The sequence below is a fragment of the Barbus barbus genome (assembly GCF_936440315.1).
Source record: "Barbus barbus genome assembly, chromosome: 44".
Classification (NCBI taxonomy): Eukaryota; Metazoa; Chordata; class Actinopteri; order Cypriniformes; family Cyprinidae; genus Barbus; species Barbus barbus.
The window spans coordinates 8,894,088-8,917,579 of record NC_136722.1 but is presented as its reverse complement, the minus strand read 5'-3'; the positions used below and the strand labels follow the sequence as shown (position 1 = coordinate 8,917,579).

Genomic DNA, 23,492 nt, shown 5'->3' with positions numbered 1-23,492 from the left:
TTAACATTACATACTTATGCATTTATATACAGAAAAATGTGTTTTTTTTTTTTTTCTTTTGGAGTTGGACTGCATAAAGTATCCATCATACATGTAAACAACTTCAGTTTAAAACAACCTCATTAGTCGTTATGTTATGTTATGTTATGTTATGTTATGTTATGTTATGTTATGTTTATGTTATATGTTATATGTTATATGTTGTGTTCTGTTCTGTTAAGAATATAACAAAATCCTTCCGCTTGAAGATTATCAGGAAAACACAGAGAGGGTCTCGGTAACCTGCAAGAGGAGGTTAATCTTTATTTTCTCTAACTCTTTTCATCTCCTTTCTCTCTCTCTCTCCTCTACAAATGTGTTCCTCTGACGCACACACAAACACACACCCATGGCCGTCCTCTTGCCCAAGCTGCAATTATCAACAGAGCGTTTCACTTTTCTAGGTTGAAGCCAACTCTTTCCAGGACAGAGTGCGACTCAGACGCTACAGAGGTAAGAAACATTTGTATTTGCATTTCACATTCACATCAAAACTGCGGGTAACTCAAAGTCAACGGTTTTGATCGCTTTGTGTCACAGCGGCACAAGGGACATGTATAACTTTAGAGAATCATCATTGAAAGTAAACACTGGATTAAGAATACAGCAAACAAATTCCTAACAAAGTTACAACATAAACTGAATTATGTTAATGGACATTTATTATGCTTTTTTAGTTAGTATTTAGATTTTTTTAGCTGGATTTCTTCTGCAGTTAGTTTCCTTCACTGTGATCTATTTAGTCAAGTCAAAGTCCTGCTTACAGATCTTCAAAATGTGTTTATGACAGGGAAGGTAAAGTTCAAAATAAACACATTTCAGGAACACATTTTAAATATGACTATGAAAAATGTGTTTGCAAAAAAGCTCGTTTTTGTATGCTAGTGAGAAAGCAGAATGGAATGATGGTTTACCTGTGGAGTGTTAAAGTGACAGGATAAAAGGGTGTAACATACCCTGAGCTCCATAAAAGACCAAAGTAATACAACACGACAATACAAATTATGTCATGGAACAATATATCACCTTCTTACATGCTTATTAAGCCTAAAGTCTCAGACATACTTTTTTGCATTAACAGTTAAACTGTAACTTTTGAAACAAACTGTATACAAACGTTTAAAGAATAGAATAAAACACTTTGACATTGTGAAACGTTAACAGAACATGTTTGCTGTTAATGTAATGAACTACACTTGGATACTTGTGGTTCACCCAAAAATGTAAATTCTGTCATGATTCACTCACCCTCAATTTCTTCCAAATCTATATGAATTTCTTTCTCATGCTGAATACAAAAATATATATTTTGAAGAATGTGGGTACGCAAACATTTGTTGGTTTCCTTTGACTTCCATAGGATTTTTTTTTCTCCATACAAAGAAAGTCAATGGGGACCAGCAATGGTTTGGATACCAACTTTCTTCACAATATCTTCTTTTGTATTCAGCAGAAGAAAGAACTTCATACAGGCTGAGGGTAAGTAAATGAAGACAGAATTTTCAGTTCTGGGTGAATTATGCATTTAAATTCATATATTGTCTGCTAATGTTTGCATTAAATATATATTTAGCAACTGCAACAATGCAAAATTCAAATACAACACAAATAAATGATATGCATTTTGTCATAAAAATGCTTTAGTTGTGTATTAGTCTATTGGTATATTATGAGGTTTAAAATGTGCAGTAAAATTTTAAATGTTAGCAAAACAAAAGAAGATTAATGTTCGGAAATTTTGTACAGCCAAAAAAAATAAAAAAAATCAGGCTATGGATGAATAAGTTGTTATTCATCATAATTCCAAAAACAGGAGCCAAACCGTTTCCACAAGAGGAAAAAGTTCCATCCCAAACAGAGGCTTTTCTGGAAGAGACGGGCAGTTCATAATTAATCACTAGGGCGTTTTTGAATAGTTTTTGACTGATGTTTTAAACATTTGGAATATTATTCAAACTTCCTGGTTCTTTTTAAGTAGCATAGAAAAATGGTAAATATGAATCAGATATTTTTTTTATTTTCAGACAATAAACAACTACAAAAACAGTTTTAACAGTTTCAACTTTTAACAGCTGGTTTCACCCAGAAAGACAAAATCAGCTCCACTATTGGAGCTCCACTATTAAACAAGCATGTGTTTAGCAGATTAGCAGGTACACAGTGTTATGTGGAACTCCAGATGAACAGCTGGCAAAAGTCAAAGATCCACGGTTTAGAAATGCAAACAATGAGGCAGACCAGCAGTGAGCATTTCTAGACCTTCACCTAAAAGAGTTCAGGGTTAAATAAACTCTCCTTCAATCCAGACAAACTATAGCAAAGCTACTAAGTTTACAATACGTCCAAAGCTCAAGTGCCACAAAGCTGCCCATACACTTTTATTTACATGATTTCATAAGCTACTGTATATGGTGAAATAGACAAAAACACTGCAAGCTGCTCAAATGATTCGGTCAGCTAAGCTGCACATGTGTGCACGGAGTTTTTGGTCAAAAGTAATATTTCCGTGTTGAGTTGTGTATCTTAAAATAAGCTACAAATCCCATAATTCAGAATATTTGCTAATTTGCTAAATAAATGCCCATTCCCATGAAAACCAGTTTGTAATGCAGAAAAACACAAGTATTTTTTTTTCTATAATTTGCTTCAATATATTTATATATTTTCTACAATTTGTAAAATATTGTTTTGACGAATCACTTTTGTTCCTTTTTTAAGTTGCTTTGGATAATATCTGCTAAACCCACAAATGTAAAATGTAAAAACCATTTTGCCCTCTCAGAGTCTAAAATATCATTGAAAATAAGTAGGAAAGCTCCTACTTCTATTTCAGAGTTTCTGTAACTATCATGTAAAGGATGTTTAAAGCCATTCTTATTGGAAACAAATGGATGTGATACATTTTTTTAGCTCTAACACAACAAAATGAAAAGCACAGAATCAGAATCAGAATGAGCTTTATTGGCCAAGTATGTTTACACATACAAGGAATTTGTTATAGTGACAGAAGCTCCACAGTGCAACAGAAAGAAAGCAACAGGACAGGACAAATATAATAAAAGAATAATCCTCACTCTGGATAAGTACAGTTTTTGGAGAGTAGGGAGGGTTGTACCAATGAATCGCTCAGCAGTCCGGACCACCCTCCGTAGTCTTCTGAGTTCAAATTTGGTAGCTGAGCTGAACCAGACAGTTATTGAAGTGCAGAGGATGGATTCAATGATGTAGTCCTGTGGCAGGTTGAACTTCCTCAGCTGGCGAAGGAAGTAACCTCTGCTGGGCCTTTTTCACAATGGGTTCAATGTGATTGTCTCGCCTCAGGTCCTGAGAAATTGTGGTGCCAGGAATCTGAATGACTCAGTCACAGTGCTGTTCATGATGGTGAGTGGGGGGAGAGCAGGGGGGTTTCTCGTGAAGTCCACGATCATCTCCACAGTTTTGAGCGTGTTAAGCTCAAGGGGCTGGTTGCACCAGCTGTACGTAAATTACAACTTAGCCTAGTTTTGACGTAAATGGGCACTAAGTTACAACTTACGTACTACAAAATATTTGTTCGTTGCACAATTACACTTAGTTGAAGTGTAACTCTACGTATAAACTAAATATTTACGGAAGCGTCTGGTCAGGAGTAACGGTTGGAATAAAATAGCAGACTGAGTGAACTGCATCAATATGCTCTTATTTTATCCGACAACCTTCAATCCTTTAGGCATATATGATGCTGCTGACATTTACACTCACGTACATATTAATAGAGAGAACAATATGTGAATAAATGTACTTTGTTTTTATTAGCACGTCTTCAACACCCCATCTACAGCGCACCTCTGTGCTTGCGTATGTCAGATGAAATAATAAACAAATGGGTTTTCTTATGTTCTTATGCATTTATTGATCCTTTTCATTTCAATTACAGTTTCTGAATGTTATAGCTTACATATAGACTAATGTTATTAATGTATCGTTTTTAATGGATACTTGTTTTTACCGTTAGTATACATGAGGCAAAAGAAGTTAGAATGAAGCATAAATTCTAATTCATAGCATTTAATCAAGTTCTGCTCACGTATTTGAAGGTTTCTATTGGATGATTTAGGGTAAACATCATATTATACGACTACGCATTACTTTACGGAGACCTTACGAACTACTAGCTACGTCCTGCCTTACGAACAACTGGTGCAACCAAATAATGTATAGATTTAGTTACAAACTAGCTAGTAGTTACTAAGCCTCTAGTGTGGACTTAACGTTCTAATTTAAGTAAGAACTTGCGAATGGCTGGTACCCAGGTTGTTAAGTCTGCACCAGACTGCCAGCTCCTTAACCTCCTGTCTGTAATCAGACTTGTCACCATCCTGAATGAGGCCGATCAGTGTGGTGTCATCTGCAAACTTCAGGAGCTTGACAGAGGGGTCTTTAGATGTGCAGTCATTCATGTAGAGGGAGAAGAACAGTGGGGAGAGAACACAGCCCTGAGGAGCTCCGGTGCTAATGGTGCAGGTGTTGGATGTTAATTTTCCAAGCTTTACTAACTGCTGCCTGTCTGTCAGGAAGCTGTTGATCCACTGACAGACAGAGGTGGGGACGGAGAGCTGTGTCAGTTTATTCTGAAGGGTGTCCGGGATGATGGTGTTAAAAGTGGAGCTGAAGTCTACGAACAGGATCCACACAAGTCCCTTTGCAGATCATGCAGATCATTAAGATCATTTGCAGCAGCTTCAAAAACAGTCCAATCAGTGAGAGAGAAGCAGGATTGTAAATCCTGCTCTGTTTCATTTTTCCATCTTTTAACAGTTCTTAATACAGGTTTTTCAGATTTAAGTTTCTGCCTGTATGTGATGTGCTGTCTGTATTTTGGCAGTTCGCGGGAGAGATTTGCTTTATTAAAGTCCCAGAGAATGATTAAAACAGAGTCTGGATGTTTTTGTTCTGTGTCTGTGATCAGATCAGCGAGTTTCTATAAATCTGATCTCGCGTTCGCTTGCGGTGGAATGTAGACACTCACGAAAATGAACGAGCAAATCTCCCGCGGCGAATAGAACGGCTTGCAGTTAATGAAGAGCCTTTGTAGATCTGAACAGCTACATCCGATCTGCTCTGATAAGCTGGAAGTTGGCCAGATGTAGCAGATGTAGCTCGCTGTATGTCACCATTCAGCCAGGTTTCCGTGAAACACAGAGCAGGAGAGTTCGAAAAATCCTTGTTTGTCCGGGAGAGCAGAAGGAGTTTGTCCGTTTTGTTGGGTAGAGAGCGGAGATTTGCCAGATGGATGCTAGGCAACGCCGTTCGAAATCCGCGTTGACGAAGCTTCACAAGCATGCCGGTTCGCTTCCCCCGTCTGCGCCTCCTGTAGCGTTTGACCAGAGCTACGGCTCCGCCAACTACAACATCCAGCAAAACTTCCGAGTAGTCAAAATCCGGTAAAAGATTTTGTGGTGTGTTCTGCCGAATGTTCAGCAGATCATCCCTGATAAAACTGATCGTATTTGAGAAACAATAAACAGGGAAAATAAACAAAAACAGTACAAACACTGAAGAGCAAAGCACAGTAGCTGCCATCTGCGGCGCCAACTTACCATACTTCGGTGTGTAACATATTCTTTAGAATACATTTTTTGTCACACAAGTCAGCAGACCAGCTAAATAAGCAGCTAGTCAAGTCACCTTTATTTATAAAATCGCTTTTAACAATACAGATTGTGTCAAAGCACTTAACAGTATCAAATTCAAGGATCGAGTGTCAGTAATGTATAAAAATAAGATTAAACACTCAGTTTTCAGTTAAGGCATTTCATTATTGAGTTCAGAGATGTCATTATCTAGATCAGTTTAGTTTAAATAGTATCTGCAAAATCAAATTGATGATAATCACTAGAAATGAAGTGTCCCCAAATGAGCAAGCCAGAGGCGACAGCGGAAAGGAACCAAAACTCCCTCTGTGACAGAATGGAGAAAAAAAAAACCTTGGGAGAAACCAGGCTCAGTTGGGGGGCCAGTTCTCCTCTGGCCAGGAGATAATTGTTTATTTATTGTTTACTTATTGTTTTAATTAAAATTTTAAATGTATAAATGTATTTATTTATATTTTATATTGTTGCAATTTCTAACAATAATAGTATTATGTAGTTAGTTATTTTCTTTTATTTTTAGTTTGTTTTATTGTATTTATAGCTAGTCAACATCAACAGCATACAAACCAAACTGAACAATCAAAATTCACAATTAAAACTTTCTTAAACAAATACCAAGTTGATTCTGCCGTGATTCAAACCGAAATGACACTCAGAAAGTAGGGTGCTAGGATAAAATTGCCCAACATTGTAGTGCTGTTCGTGCACATTAATCTTGTAAAATAAAATGATTATTCTGACATGGCTTGAAGGCAGCACATATCCAATTGCAAAGCACAGTCAGTTAAAGAACAGGGTTTTTTTTTTTTTTTTTTACATTTTACACAAGACTATGTGCAAAAACTGTACCTTTAGGAGGTACAAGGGGATGCGGCAATAACTTTAAAGGGACAACTTTACCTAATCTCAAGATGCATATACATACTTTAGAGTAGATAAGCAGTTTTACCATTAAATAGAAATAGATTTGGAATGACCAGCAATATTGTGGCTGATCTGAATGTCCTGAATAATGAACATAAATTTCTACCGTCAAACCAAAGTGGTGAAAAATACATGAAAAATAAGTTTTTACATTTTACAAAAAAATACTATTTCAGTCTTCTTACTTCAAAATGTCACGTGTTACTTGTTTTTTTACATCAATCTTTTTTCAGTGTACAATTTTTGCAAATTTTTTCTGAGTGTAAAAAAAAAAACACACTGAAATCTAGCATCATCAATGTTTACATTTCTTTCACTCTTTAGATCATGATGAGTGTCCTTTTGGATTACGACCATGACTATCATTATAATGACCATGACAATAGTTCCAACCACAGTGACTATGACGACAAGGATTTTGCTGACTTCCACACAGTCTGCGACAAACAAGAGGTCCGGTCTTTCGCTGGGGTCTTTTTGCCAGTCGTTTACACCCTAGCATTGACCCTGGGCCTGGGCGGAAACTCGCTGGTGGTCTTCGTTTACCTTTCCCACAAACGCTTACGGACGCTGACGGATGTCTTCATCCTCAACCTGGCCTTTGCAGACCTCCTCCTGCTCCTCACGCTGCCCTTCTGGGCTGCGGATGCAGTGAATGGCTGGGAGATTGGCACAGCCGCCTGCAAGATCACTTCAGCTCTCTATACCACTAACTTCAGCTGTAGCATGCTTCTGCTGACCTGCATTAGCATAGACCGCTATCGTGCGCTAACCAGAGACTCCACCACCGCCAATGCCCCAGCCAGGAACAACGCCTGCAGGCAGAGGATAATCATGTGCCTCCTGGTTTGGGGACATGCCATTGTCCTCGGATTGCCAGATATGGTATTCTACACGGTGAAGAAGCAGCACTCGAGTGGACGTAATGCCTGCCGGGCAGTTTACCCACACAGCATGGCGCGGGCAGCTAAAGCAACTCTGGAAATTCTGGAAGTGTCTCTGAGCTTTCTTCTGCCTTTCCTGGTGATGGTGTTCTGCTATTGCAGGGTCGGAATTGTGTTGGGTCAAGCCGCAACAGCGGGCGTACGTGGTGGAAGGAGATGGCGGGCATTTCGGGTTTTGATAGCAGTGGTAGGTGTGTTCCTGTTGACCCAGCTCCCTTATAATGTGGTAAAATTAGTCAGAGCCCTGGATGTGATCTACATTTTAGTGACAGAATGTGAGGTGAGCAAAAACCTGGACCGGGCCAATCAAATCACTGAAAGTCTGGCCCTCATGCATTGCTGCCTGAATCCTGTGCTCTACGTCTTTATTGGCTCATCCTTCAAAATACACGTTCAGAAGCTTGCCAAGCGCTGCGGGCAGACAGGAAGATGGTACCGTCATGGCAATGAACAGCCCACTGTCGAGATCTCCCTTAAGTCAAGCACACAAACTCACACTCCGTCTTCGTCGGACAATGAAGACACGAGTACGTTCACCATATGACACCAAAATAACTTCAACAATGAGGACTGCCGACTATATTCCAAGACATTATTTAAAAAATTTAAGTGTTTATGTAACTTTGACAATAACAGTCTACAAAGTTCATTAAGTTCGAAGTATAATTCAGTTTTTATGTGATCGCTAGCATATGCGTATACAGTTGAACACACGTTTTTTTTTGTTTTTTTTTTATTAACTTACATTAACACAGGCACTAAACACGAACTCACTAGAAAGTTTAATTTTTGTTCAGTGTCCGCACTAGGGCTGCCCCCTAATAGTCGACTAATCGTTAGTCGACCAGAAGAGGCTTGGTCGACCAAAATTGTATTAGTCGCTTAGTTGCATTAAAAAAAAATCCACAGGGGAAGTCACGCAGTTCGTGACTGACAAATCGTTAACTGTTATGGTAATACAGTACATCAGGCAGGACATCCAAATGCACGCCTATCATTCATCGACCTCAAATATGGATTATCTTCTGAAATATTTAAGTATTAGCAACTAGTATTAGCATGTTAACCTAGAGAAATGTGTGCAATTGTACAGGGGTGTGGACTCGAGTCACATGACTCGAGACTTGACTCGGACTCGAGTCCCAAATTTGATGACTTGCGACTCGGCTCGACATAGTTAAAGAAGACTTGAGACTCGACTTAGACTTTGACAGCAATGAATCGAGACTTGACTTGGACTTGAGCCCTGTGACTCAGAAAGACTTTATGATCAGATCAGCGTCGTTATCACTCTAGACGGGTGCAGCGTGCTTGCGCTTGACTGGCAATAAGCCAGAGACTGCATTCAGGGAGCGCTTGATATACAGTATATTCTAGTATAAATTAACAGAGTAATAGCATAACTTACGACAAAAGAACCGAGATAAGAAGAAAAAAAAAACATGATTCATCTTGTAGCTATCTCCGTTCGTGAAAAGCGCTGCCCTGCCCGTTTGATCGCCGCCCAGCAGACACACGGAGCAGGCATGAGAAACGAGAGGTGCGGCCACGATCACTGGTGCTCGCCTCATCGTCACCATGACCGTTGCTGTTAAATGCTAAACATCTTCTTCACTTCTTTTGTTTGTCTGACACCAACTCGATGTGATTTAATTTTCATTTTTATTGGTAAACACATTTACATTTTACATTTACATTTATTCATTTAGCTGACGCTTTTATCCAAAGCGACTTACAATTGCTATATATGTCAGAGGTCGCACGCCTCTGGAGCAGCTAGGGGTTAAGTGTCTTGCTCAGGGACACATTGGTGTCTCACAGTGGATTCGAACCCGGGTCTCTCACACCAAAGGCATGTGTCTTATCCACTGCGCCATCACCACCCATCAACACCTCTCCAAGACCTTTTTTTTTTGTCAGATCTCCACTGTTTTTGTTCAATCAGTTGCATATTTTAATTGCATGTTCATTTTATTTTATTTAAACCTCTATTAAGTTTAAAGTTAATTCATAATCAAGATTTAAATCTGAGTTTAAAGTTATGGTGCAAATATTAGGCTACTTAAATCCAGGATCAAAATGATGGGTTAAAATGTAAACCTGCTTATTTTTAAAGGTTTAAAGTTTGTTGCAAAATAATTATTAGATAATCCTTGATTTAAGATTTAAAATGAATCATTGCAAAACTGTTTGCTATAATTTGAAGAAAAAAAAAGAAAAGTGGCAATTGGCCTAATGATCATTTAAAATATAATTTGAAGAAGTGTTTATTTCACAAAATGATTTGTGAATTGTAGTCTATATATAACTATGAAATATACTAAATTTTTCTCCCTCTTCACCAGGCACTCATTTCACCTTTATTTCTTTCGGGATAAATAATTGAATTCACGTGTTGTAAATTAGTCTGTACAGCACATAGCCCCTAAATTTAATGATCAACTATGCATATTATAAACTTAACATTTAACGTACAATATTTTGTCTTTGTTACTCTTAGCTATAGAGAATGGTAGCATTTTTGAATGACTGCATGTCTTCATGAGTTTGTCTGCATCCATATTGCAGGTTTCCTCTCACATGCAAAGTTTGGTAGCAGTTATTTCTTCTAGTTCTTTCAAAGCAGTTCTTTCTGCGTTTCTGCTCACGTGTTTTTATATCTGTTTCATTGAGGTTCCAAATAATGGCTCATTGGCTTAGATATAACATCTATAACACCTTATGCACACATGCAAAGTATTGCAGCTGTTATTTCTATGAAATTATGTTGTCTTTTCTATTCTGTTATAGTTTTTTTTTTCACTGCTTGTCCTATTTTGGCACAATCCCTAAATTGAACTTGAGTAGTTTTACTAAGGGCACCCATCTCCATGAAATTAAACTATGTAAAACATATTCTACCCGACTTCCTGATATAATTTACTATAAATTTGATATGGTAATTAATACTGAGACACTAATTTGGGCAAAGAGCACTAATGACTTGTTTAAGACTTGAAGCTAAAAGTTGAGGATTTGCAACTCGACTTGGACTCGGGACTTGACTTGGGACTTGTCTGTCTTGACTCGGGACTTGACTCGAGAATTGAATACAAAGACTCGAGACTTACTTGTGACTTGCAAAACAATGACTTGTTCCCACCTCTGCTATTGTGTCTATATGGAGTGTAAAAGCAGAACAACAAGCGCTCACTGCAGGACAGATGGAGGTGCCGATGCGCTCATTTGCTCTTAAAATAGGCTACTCCGTAATTTTTCGTCATTAAGACAAGAGAAATACATCTTTAAATCTGTAAGACTCTACCTTTATTTGTGTGCACTCACAATAACAACAAAATGCGCTTTTGTAAAATAATGAAAGCAAACTGGATGCACTTTCTGCCGTCTCGGTCTGTGAACTTGAGCGCCAAACCCCATGTATATCTTTGCCTTACAGACATTAAAAATATATCTATAGAGAGTGAAATGTCTACTTTCAAATTAACCAATTCAAATGGAAAACAAATTCTCAGATTATGTAATCCGTATGAAACATGCATACAGGTGCATCCACTACTGCGGAGATGACGAGTCAGTGACGCCGACTTCATCTCTTAAACCGAGAACAAAGAAAGTTTATCAAATTATTAAAATGTTAATGGAGTCTCCTTACTGTTTTTCACTGACACATTCATAATAATGACTTCTGCCGGTGTGCTGTGGCAAGCTTTATGCGTGTGCTTGAACACTTGTTAGGCTATGTAGGCAATTAAAGGCTCATTATAATGATTTAAATAGTTTATTAATAAATGTGCGATTAGTCGACTAATGCTTCAAATAAACAACTACTAGTCAACCAGAAAAATCCTGAGTCGAGGGCAGCGCTAGTCCGCACAATTTCCAGTCATTTAAACTAGAGCTGCAGGCATCTTTTAACCCCTCTCAAATAGGCATGGGTCACAATTTTCAAATATTCGATTAGTTATAGAATATCAAAAAAGTTGTACGATTATTGTCTAAAAAAAGTCCCCATGTTTGCGAGAGAAAGTATTCAAATAATTTTTTTCCTCCCATTTCGTATTTATTCCCTTTAGGGATTCCATTTTTTAAAATGGAAATGACCTAGCATTATGAGCAGTTGATATATGCTAATCGACACACTGTTATGTAATTAAGTGCCATCATTTAGTTATGTTTATTATATTAAATATTTCAGCATGTTACAACTATTATATGGCTATAGCCTATCTTCTAATGAATTAAACAGTTTATTATACAGATTGAAAGCATGAATGGTCTCTCTCCGTTTATGGTTGTGTAGCCTACCCCGCATGTGTGCATGCGGGGAAGGGGTACGATTTCCGAATAAAAATCAAATTCAAAGTAATCTTTGAATATTATTTTTGCTTGAAATGCCCATCCCCACTCTCAAAAGTGCTCATCAATATGGGCATCTATTATGATTGTTACTGCCGTCTCCATTATTTTTCAACTGTAAAACTAAAGACTGGGCCAGTGTTGCCAACTACAAAAAAAACATTATTGTGCATGTGTGAGCTAAGCATCCAGAGTATGTGTGGTTAGAAAAGTCTGTGTGGACATACAGTATGCATGTACTACTGATGCAATTTACACCACATGCATTGTACGCATACTCTAGCGCACGTAAAAATCAAAGTATACTTTGGCCTTAAGATTAATGCATTAACCAGAAACATTTCACTATGATATATTTGATGAGATCTTTTGTTATATGTTTAAAGATTAAAGTATGCTGTGTAACCAGAAGACGTGCATGGAATCTGAGCCCACAGAATTCCATGGAAAACTTCACAGAATCTATCATTAACAACACTTGTGTGTTTGTTTATTAAGTGTTTTGTTCCTAATGCTCTCTGCTGACAAACATGTGTCATTACTCAGTTTTAGCTAATGATATTCCACAGAATCCCCAAAATCAGTGCATAAACCAGGAAAAACTTATTCTTTGTGGGCATATTTATCAGTTCTTATACTGACCACTTATAGAAAGTGTATAGTGAACTCAGGGATCTTGTGTAGAAAAGATACCTTGCATACCAGACGTTACATATTTGCATATTATATATCAACAATGTAAATATATTTTTAGATTAAATCAAACTTTATACACTTGGACTTGTATTGAGTTTTGGTGTCATTTGCTGGTTTGGAATACCATATGTGCTTGCACACAAAAGTCCGCAGGAAAACAAAGTATACAAACACACACAAGTCACATGTACAGACAATTAAGCTTTACACACAGGATAGAAGCCAAAGCATCTGATTCTGGTTGTAAGAGAGTGGTTTTGAAGGAAAGTTTGTGAATTAATGGGAAAGTTATTATAACAGCACAGATGATATGTGGAAAGCAGATTAGAAAAAGAGGTCCATGAACAACAAAAGTGGTCAACCATTTTTTTTTTTAAATGTAATAAATAAATGTAAATTAAAAAATAAAAATAAATAAAAGCACAGAGAGATGAATTCTTGGCTTAATTAGCAAGATTTTAGACAACAGTATGTTGTTACATTTATTTCTGAATTATTACCAACAATTATGAATTATTAATGTATGGTGCTCTGAAAAACAGACCAGCCTTTATGTTCTACCTCTTTAAAAGAGACTTGCTGATGATAATCCGCTCTATATTTATTTGTGGCCTGACGAAATATACCAATTTGCAAAACTAACAGAATGCATAGTTGATATAAAAAAAAACTGGTTTGTCAAGTAATTTCTTACTGCTAAATTCTGAAAAAAAAAACAAAACCAAAAAACAGGTGTTAATTATTGGGCCTAAAACCTCTGCATGGAATGACCTAGAACACTGTCTAACACGCGTTGGCTGCTCTGTCAATTATTTATCAGTTAGGAACCTAGGTGTGCAATTTGATAACGATCTTCCCTTCGAAAGACACATTTTTAGCATTTGTAAAATCTAATTTTTCTATCTTAATTATATATCTAAATTACGACCTATGCTCTCAATGTCAAATGCAGAAACGTTAATTCATGCATTCATGACCATAAGGTTAGATTATTGTAATGCTTTATTGTGTTGTTGCTCTGCGCGTTTAATAAACAAACTCCAGCTGGTCCAAAATGCAGCAGCTAGAGTTCTTACTGAAACCAGGAAGTATGACCATATTAGCCCGGTTCTGTCAACACTGCACTGGCTCCCTATTAAACACTGTATTAAGGCTGTCAAAAAAAAAAAATCTAATTTTGAATATTTGTCTGATTTAAAATAAAAATCCACATTAGAATGCAAAACGCTGCATTCTAATTTTAGGTGTCCGTCCGGCAGCTTATTAGTGGCACACAAAATGCGATGACGATGTAGGTGTCGTTGCATTTGAATACTTTTTTGCTGCACATTCAAAATACTGCGGAAAAAGAGAACATCAATGTGGAGAAGATGTTGTTTACCTCAAAGCTGAAACCAAGCCGTTCACACAGAACGCATATTTATCGCATTTTCTAGAGGGACGTCTATCATTGTTGCACCCGCGTCTCACACAAGAGAGCCGCTTGTTTACAAAGCCATGTAAAATTAATGTAAATTCAACTTTTAAAGAACATTTTATTACTAGATTAAGAAATTAGCCTGCTAGCGAACGTGCATATTAACAGCGTGAACATGAACCTTGCGATCATATGATCAAATGTTAATAAATTAAGTGTATCAGCAATAATAAATCTAGCCTATGTATAGTTTATAGTTTGAATTTAAATGATATGCAATTTCCTGATCAATCCTCTACTAACAGAGCGAAACGGCCAGACAAAATAGAAATTGATTTTCACGATCTTTTAGACAAGGGATTTCAACGCTACCAGAATAAGACGGACAAGAGGAAGCAGAAGACGGAACGTCGCAAGCGGGCCAAAGAAAGAACTGGAAGACCAAAAGATCTTTTTCAAACTAAAAGAGATTCTGAAGTTAATGAGAAAGCAAGAGTCACACAATCTGTTAGGTTAAATCTAGATTAAAGAACCATCTCTTTAACCTGGTTTACACATAACAAACTAACACAATGGATTTTAAGGATTGTTAGGCAGCATTAATTAGGTCAACCGGAACCAGGAACCAGTACAGATGGTGGAGCAGCGCTTAGAGACGACCCCTACAGCCCTGAACGTCAACAGAGACGATGTCAACTAGATGTGCCCCAGAGACAGATCCTCAGCAAAGACCACGTCACCTGGCCATCAGGGCAAGACTACTGGAACCATGATGAGTCCTCTGCACAATCGACTTTGCTGCAGCCTAAAATTAAATTGCTGGTTTCGTCTAGCCAGAGGAGAACTGGCCCCTCGACTGAGCCTGGTTTCTCCCAAAGTTTTTTTCTCCATTTCTGTCACAGATGGAGTTTTGGTTCCTTGTCGCCGTCGTTGGGGACACTTCATTTCCAGCAATATTGTCAACGTGACTGCACAGATACTACTTGTACTGAACAGAACTGGATGATGACATCGCTGAATCAATGATGAACTGACTTTAACTGAAAAGTGAGTGTTTACTATTGTCCTTTTGCATTACTACACACTATTTTCCTATTTAATACTGTAAAGCTGCTTTGACACAATCTGTATTGTTAAAGGCGCAATATAAATAAAGTTGACTTGACTTGAAAGCTGATGTTATTTTGCAAAACTGCACTACAGCTTAAGCTATGTCAACGAAGTGTTTGTGAAAGTGACGCTGAGAAAATGTGTACTATTATGGGACTAGTCATGCTTTCAGAAATCCAGTGCTCTGAATTCCCACTTGACCAACCAAAAGTTACATGGCAAAATGAAGGCAGGTGGTTGAAAAGGCTGACATGGATGGAATCATGATGTTAGCTAAAGGGTAACACTTTTGGAGACTGAGAAGAGCAAGTTAAAATGGAAATCAGACTATAATGCCAGAGGTCACTCTAAGCAGCTGAATTAGAGAACAGTTTAACAGTATATCTAAATAACAGACGGTGAGGAAAGGTTCACAAGAAAAAGACAAGAGAAAAAAAATAGACCTAGGCAGGATTGATGAATATTTTGTGTCAAAGACCTAAGACAACTCAACTGAGTCAGACCTAAATCTGGTGCCAATAATAGTAATTCTGGATGTCAGAAAGACCACATAAACAAACATTCAGCCTCATAGCTCTTGATATAGTAGTATCCATTACAAAATATTAGCCTGTGTGAGTGTCTTTGATGCAGGGGAGTGTGTCTGGTAACACTTTACAATAAGGTTAATTAGTTAACATTAGTTAACTACCTTAGTTAACATGAACTAAGAATGAACATGACTTCTTCAGCATTTATTAATCTTAGTTAATGTTAATTTCAACATTTACTAAAGCATTAAAGGTGCCATAGAATGGAAAACTGAATTTACCTTGGCATAGTTGAATAATAAGAGTTCTGTGCATGGAAATGACATACAGTGAGCCTCAAACACCATTGTTTCCTCCTTCTTATGTTAATCTTGTGAATAAAAAAAGACCACTGAAAAACAGACAAATCAGAACATAACACAGACTGTTTACGTAACAGTCGGGATCACTAATAGTTACGCCCCCAACATTTGCCCCTGCCCATGTTCTAGGGCAGCCACTAGCCGAACCATCAGAAGTTCTGCAGGCATTGTGACGAAACAAGCGAGGACAACAGAAAATGGCAGATCATGGAAATAAATGTTATGTTCCAGGCTGTGCAGGGGATGTGAAGTGCAGGGATGGGTTGGTGTCTGTATTCAGAAAGGCACGGAAAGCAAATAACGCGTTCTAATAAAATAAGACGAGCCACTAAAGGGACATGGTTAGCTCGTTGCTAGCTGTAGCCTGTTACAGTACAATGATTTATAGATCCTGAGCACCACTGACAAGCATCAGATCATGTAAAATGTGTGGTAAGTACTGCCGCTCCATAGTATAAACAGAGTACATGCGATCGCAAATCTCAAAAGTGAAAGTAAAACGCGATCATGCATTTCAATGCCCAGGCTCCCTGCATTTTATTTACAGTATAATTACCCAACGATATAACTGCGTGAGAAAGTATTGAAATATATATTTTCCTTGTGTTTCCTTCCTGTGATCTACTGAAATGAGCCGCACTGTGAAACAGAGCCAATCAGAGCAGAGATCAACAATATTATTCATGACCCTTCCACATAAGCCAATAACAGACCGTTTCATCTTGGGGAGAAATCCTAGGGTACTAATGGACATATAAAACTGTTTCTAGAGAATTTTTGCCCTTAGCTAAGCCACATACCTTCTATGTAGATATCAGAGAACAATTTAAAATATTGTATCAATGCATTCTATGGCACCTTTAATAAAAAAAATTAACAATTGTGCTTTTTAACATTAGTTAATGCACCCTGAATTAACATGAACTAACAGTGAACAACTGTATTCCCATTAACAAATATTAAGAAAGATGAATAAATACTGTAATAAATGTATTGTTCATTGTTCGTTCATGGTAGTTAATACATTAACTAACATTAAATAATGGAACCTTATTGTAAAGTGTTACCGTGGGTCTCATTCCACCAAAAAAAAAAAGAAAAGAAAGCAGAGCATTGGTTATCATTGGACCTTCAGTGTCCCCAGAAACTGTTGCTCTCTATAATGACAGAATGTTTACTACAAATGTTTACAACAACAATAATACTTTAAATGTGACTTATCCTGAAAATCTGACTTTTCCAGGTTTTAAGTGCTATAATCAGTTCCCCGGTGACCCAAAAACGAGTGCATCTGATTTCGCTCCCCTAGTGACGTTACAAAGGGATCTCATTATAATATTACCGCCCCTTAATCTGTAAGTTTCCACCGGTGTCTCACTCATCCTTAAAATTGAAGCTGCGGTCTCTTTGATCGCCCCCTGATGGCTGGCTGCAGTACAGGTCATAAACCCCGCCCTCTCCATGTAAACGAATGGGACTTCAGTCAAAATAAAAAAATAAATTACACTTCCAATACAATTTTCCGAAATATGGTTTTGGTCATTTAAATAGTTATCACGTTGATATATATACAATTGTTCGTTTTTGTGATAAGTTTGATTTTAGCTAGTTATTTGATGCTATAAAAACGGGGCGTGTCGTTATGGTTGATTGGGTCTGCAGTAGTTTGGACGGTAGTTTGATTCCGCGGCTCCACCTCACGACTCTACTGCGCAGACTCAGGCTGCGAATGACGCCATTTACTCAAGATGGCAGTGGCCATACTAAGATGTATTCGCTTCACTTTTCTATAGTGGAATGAAGCGGAGACGCGTCGTCCATCTTTTTTTACAGTCTATGGTTTCAACACACGGCGCCGGCATTTTGAGTTCACAAGCGACAACGGTGTACCAGTTCTAATGCCATGGTGAAAGTTTGAACAAAACATTTTACATTACACATTTACATTTAGTCATTTGGCAGACGCTTTTATCCAAAGCGACTTACAATTGGGGAATACAAAAAGCGATTAATCTTGAAGAGGCAATCAGACAGAGGAAGTGCTCGTAACATCAAGTCTCAGTCATTGTTCAAATAAGTACAAGCTAGTAAGTGGAATGAAATATAGAGGGATTTTTTTTTTTTGAGTTTAGGATGAAGTCAAGTACTGCCGAAAGAGATGAGTTTTCAGTTGTTGCTTGAAGATTGCCAGGGACCCGGCGTTCTGGATAGGGGTGGGAAGATTATTCCACCAGCCAGGAATGGTGAACGAGAATGTTCTGGAGAGTGATTTTGAGCCTCTCTGTGATGGTACCACAAGGCGTCGCTCACTAGCAGATCTCAAACTTCTGGAGGGGATGTAGGTTCGTAGTAGTGAGTGGAAGTAGGAGGGTGCTGAGCCTGTGGTAGTTCTGTACGCATGCATCAGTGTCTTGAACTGGATACGAGCTGCCACTGGTAGCCAGTGCAAGGAGATGACGAGAGGTGTAACATGCGCTCTTTTGGGTTTGTTCAAGATCAGTCGTGCTGCTGCATTCTGAATCATTTGTAGAGGTTTGATTGTGTTTGATGGCAGACCAGCCAGAAAAGCATTGCAGTAGTCCAGTCTAGAAACAACAAGAGCCTGGACAAGAAGTTGCGCAGCATGCTCTGTCAGAAAGGGCCTGATCTTTCTGATGTTGTGTAGTGCAAACCTGCAGGATCGAGCAGTCTTTGCAATGTGATCTTTGAAGGTCAGCTGGTCATCAAAGATTACACCAAGATTTCTGACCGAAGTTGATGGGGTAATCATTGATGAGCCTAACTGAATCGTGAAGTCATGCTGTAGAGTCGGAGTGGCAGGGAAGACCAGAAGTTCCATCTTTGCCAGGTTGAGCTGTAGGTGATGTTCTTTCATCCATGCCGAGATGTCCGCCAGGCAGCCTGAGATCCGTGCAGCTACCGTTGGGTCATCTGGTTGAAAAGAGAGATAGAGCTGTGTGTCATCGGCATAGCAGTGATAGGAGAAGCCATGTGCATGTATGATGGGACCCAGCGATGTAGTGTATGTGGAGAAGAGGAGGGGTCCAAGAACCGATCCCTGAGGAACTCCAGTGACCAGTTGATGTGGTTTGGATACCTCCCCTCCCCAGGCCACCCTGAAGGATCTACCAGTGAGATAGGATTCAAACCAGCGAAGTGGAATCCCAGTGATGCCCAGTGATGAGAGTGTAGACAGGAGAATTTGATGATTGACAGTGTCAAAAGCAGCAGAAAGATCCAGCAGAATGAGGACTGGCGATTTGGAATCAGCCTTTGCAGTTCGCAGGGCTTCAGTGACTGAGAGTAGCGCAGTCTCTGTTGAATGGCCACTCCTGAAACCTGACTGTTTAGCATCCAGTTTGTTGTACTGTGAAAGAAACCGTGAGAGCTGGTTGAAGACAACTCGTTCGAGTGTTTTCCCTATGAATGGAAGGAGAGAGACAGGTCTGTAGTTATCTAAAAGAGAAACGTTTAATGTAGGTTTTTTGATCAGTGGGGTTACCTGAGCTTGCTTGAATGCTGTGGGGAAGATGCCTGTGAGGAGAGCTGTGTTGATAATGTGTGTGAGTGCCGGTAAGAGTGTGGTAGAAATTCTTTGGAGAAGGTGCGAGGGGATCAGGTCGAGAGGACATGTTGTAGGATGGCTGGAGAGGAGAAGTTTGAATACTTATGCCTGGGTGAGGGGACAGAAGGAGAAGATGGGAGTTAGAGCAGTGGATGTGGTTGATTGGAGGTCCTGTGGAGTTGAGAACTGGTTACTGATTGTTCTAGTTTTGTCTGTGAAAAAAGAGGCAAAGTCATCAGCGGTTATCAAAGTGGTGGGAGGTAGAGGAGGACATGCTAACTGTTCTGCCTTTAGCTGCACAGACAAGCACAAAACACTATTTAGAGTCCCAGCCTCAGAGGAGACAAGAGAGCAGTGGATTTATTGATTCATTTACTGTATAAGTCTACTGCCACAGATCTAAAACACACTCACTGGCTACTTTATTAGGTACACCTTGCTAGTACTGGGTTGGACCCCCTTTTGCCTTCAGAATTGCCTTAATTCTTCGTGGCATAGATTCAACAAGGTGTTGGAAACATTCCTCAGAAATGTTGGTCCATATTGACATGATAGCATCACGCAGTTGCTGCAGATTTGTCGGTTGCACATCCATGATGCGAATCTCCTGTTCCACCACATCCCAAAGGTGCTCTATTGGATTGAGATCTGGTGACTGTGGAGGCCATTTGAGTAAAGTGAACTCATTGTCATGTTCAAGAAACCAGTCTGAGATCTTTGTGACATGGTGCATTACCCTGCTGGAAGTAACCATCAGAAGATGGGTACACTGTAGTCATAAAGGGATGGACATAGTCAGCAACAATACTCAGGTAGGCTGTAGCGTTTAAACAATGCTCAATTGGTACTAAGGGGCCCAAAGTGTGCCAAAAAAATATCCCCCACACCATTACACCACCACCACCAGCCTGAACCGTTGAGACAAGGCAGGATGGATCCATGCTTCCATGTTCTTTACACCAAATTCTGACCCTACCATCTGAATGTCGCAGCAGAAATCGAGACTCATCAGACCAGGCAAAGTTTTTCAAATCTTCTATTGTCCAATTTTGGTGAGCCTGTGCGAATTGTAACCTCCGTTTCCTGTTCTTAGCTGACAGGAGCAACACCCAGTGTGGTCTTCTGCTGCTGTAGCCCATCTGCTTCAGGGTTCGACGTGTTGTGCGTTCAGAGATGGTATTCTGCATACCTTGGTTGTAACGAGTGGTTATTTGAGTTACTGTTGCCTTTCTATCATCTCTAACCAGTCTGCCCATTCTACTCTGACATCAACAAGGCATTTTCATCCACACAACTGCCGCTCACTGGATATTTTCTTTTTTTCGGACCATTCTCTGTAAACCCTAGAGATGGTTGTGCGTGAAAATCCCAGTAGATCAGCAGTTTTTGAAATACTCAGACACCAACAACCATTTCACGTTCAAAGTCACTTAAATCCCCTTTCTTCCCCATTCTGATGCTCGGTTTGAACTTCAGCAAGTCATCTTCACCACATCTAGATGCCTAAATGCATTGCGTTACTGCCATGTGATTGGCTGATTAGCAATTTGTGTTAACAAGCAATTGAACAGGTGTACCTAATAAAGTGGCCGGTGACTGTAAACATGGAATTTATTTCCCACGTCTTTACCTTCACAGACATTACCAACTGTTTTTGTAACTCGTGTGTTTTTAACATAAACTTATGTGTGAATGAGAACTTAGTTTAGTACTCACATGCCTATGACAGCCGCTTTCTGTTCATGTGCTTTGGATGTGTGCACTCAGAAAACTGCATATAAGAAGTTTAAACTAATATGGTTTAAAACGCATGATTTCACCACGATAAACATGATAATCAAAACCTAAACATGTTTTTTAGAAGGTACGAGCTGTAATGGCGAGGTACGAGCTCTATTCTGGAAAAAGGGGTAGGGAGCTTTAATGGATGTTAAAAAAGTAACCTAATTTATTGCTGATAAATTGAGATGGTGATTAATAAACTTGTGTGTTAAGTAATTGCGTGTTAATGTTTGTGTTTAACTACCACTCTCAAAAAAAAAAAAAATCTTCATTCATAAAGTCACGCCAGAGGTTTCAGTATGCACATGAAAACACATTAAGCCAAACAGTTCTTTGGCCCTGTTCTTTCTAGTGACGTTAACAGTGGTCTGGACGTCATTGCACAAAAGGCACAAAGGGGTAAAGGAGCTGTGAAGAGTTAAAGTTCAAGACCACCAGATATGAACAAACCTCACCATAGGCCTGGGAGCCACCAAAGGAAATTGTCTATCCTGCGAGAGGAAAGTGTAAAAAAGGAAAAGAGGAAAAAATGTGTGTGTGTGTGTGTGTGTGTGTGTTTGTGGGGGGTGGGTGCATTTTTGTGGCTTCATGGATGTAGCTGAAGCAAAAGAAAAGGATATGAGAATGGTTGAAAAGGAAAAGGCCAGGGGTAACCAGCACAGCTGTCTGGTTCAATTTTTGCTCATAAGGATAAGATGATGTCTAAAATGTACAGAAGGTTCATTCAGCAATGACAGGAAGAGAGTAAAGTACTATGAGGAACTATGAGGAAGACACCAAACATGTTTGCATAGTGATGACAAAAGACTGTACTGACCAAGTACATCTGAATAAATGGAATTAGCCTTGGAAACAACTTTTTGTGGTTCCCTCATGCCACAAAGATATGGAAGAAAATAAAGCTAACACCTGCAAATAAGCATGGTGATGCTACAACAGCCCAAACAAGTTTCCAGAAGGATTTATATGGTTAATAACTCTCACCTCTATAAGCAAGTGAATTTAAGGGGTAATGAATTTAGAAATCAATTTTTCCTTGATCTTTTAACATGTAAGATGTCACTGTACAATAAAAACTGCCTAGCTGCTTTGGATTTAGTCTTAGTATGATGCAATAGTGCAAACGGTAAAGGCTGGACATTTTAATTTATAAATGAGAGAAAAATAATGAAATAAATTAAACAGGTTTTTAAAGATTATTTTGAAGATAACTGACTGCTCCTTTATCGCTGATTTCTAAGACATGTCATAATTATTCCTGTGCCACTTCTGAATCTGACAGTGAGACCCTCCAGTAAGTTTGGAAGTCATCTGAATTATTATTATTATTTTTTTTTATTATTAAAACATTTAGTTAGCACTTTATTTCACAATCCTGTTCCCCATGTACATACTATGTACTTATTGAAGCAATTACAATAACTGGGTTATATCTAGGTACTAACCCTGAACCTACCCCTAAACCTAACCCTACCCCATGTAGTTATCTTATATTGTCAGTACTTTCTTAGGTACACTTTAAGTACACTGTAAGTACACGTAAGTACACATACTGTAAAATACTGTAAAAAGTGCAACCAACATTTCAATGTGTAAGGAACATGCTTTTTGCAAGTCTTCAAGTGCCTTATATGAAGTCAAGTCAAGTAACCTTTATTTCTATAGTGATTTTTAATGCAGCTTCACGCAACTGTAAAGCATCTCTAAAAGACAATACAGTAATTATTTAGCTCAAATGCAACTTCTATTTTGCCCTATTGGGTCTGCGGCTTTTGTCACCACCCAAAAAGAAAGAAAAAAAGAAAGAAAGTAAGGAAGGATGGATGGATGGGGACTTCCCATAAAATTTTATTCATACGAGCACTGAAACTGATTATTTATTTTCAACTATGTGAATGTCTCAGTAAAGCATCATTTGTTTGTTTGGTACATTTCACTGCAGATTCTTTGGTAAAAAAAAATAGCAATTCAGTGTAAGACTTGACTTTTAGTGTTAGATATAGGCCTGACAGCAATGCCACAATACAGTATGTACTGTAAGTACATATATATATATAGAGAGAGAGAGAGAGCGAGAGAGAGAGAAAAAGAGAGATAAACATGTACAGTGATGAGAGCCAAAATTTTTAAATGT

The 23,492-nt window shown here is 38.5% G+C and overlaps 1 protein-coding gene and 1 pseudogene across 2 annotated transcripts in view; one reads left to right on the top strand and one right to left on the bottom strand.

Annotated features, from left to right (window-relative positions):
• Positions 1-23,492, bottom strand: part of LOC306863269 (acyl-CoA dehydrogenase family member 11-like) — a 74,402-nt pseudogene that overhangs the window by 39,746 nt on the left and 11,164 nt on the right. Inside the window, exon 8 of the transcript in view lies at positions 6,490-6,515. The product of the transcript in view is annotated as an acyl-CoA dehydrogenase family member 11-like (transcript). The remainder of the gene's footprint in view (positions 1-6,489; positions 6,516-23,492) is intronic.
• Positions 397-15,172, top strand: LOC306863043 (atypical chemokine receptor 4-like). Its single transcript, XM_079406202.1, has 2 exons — positions 397-492; positions 6,921-15,172. The coding sequence occupies exon 2, from the start codon at positions 6,924-6,926 to the stop codon at positions 8,082-8,084; it is 1,161 nt and encodes a 386-aa protein (XP_079262328.1). The 5' UTR covers positions 397-492; positions 6,921-6,923; the 3' UTR covers positions 8,085-15,172.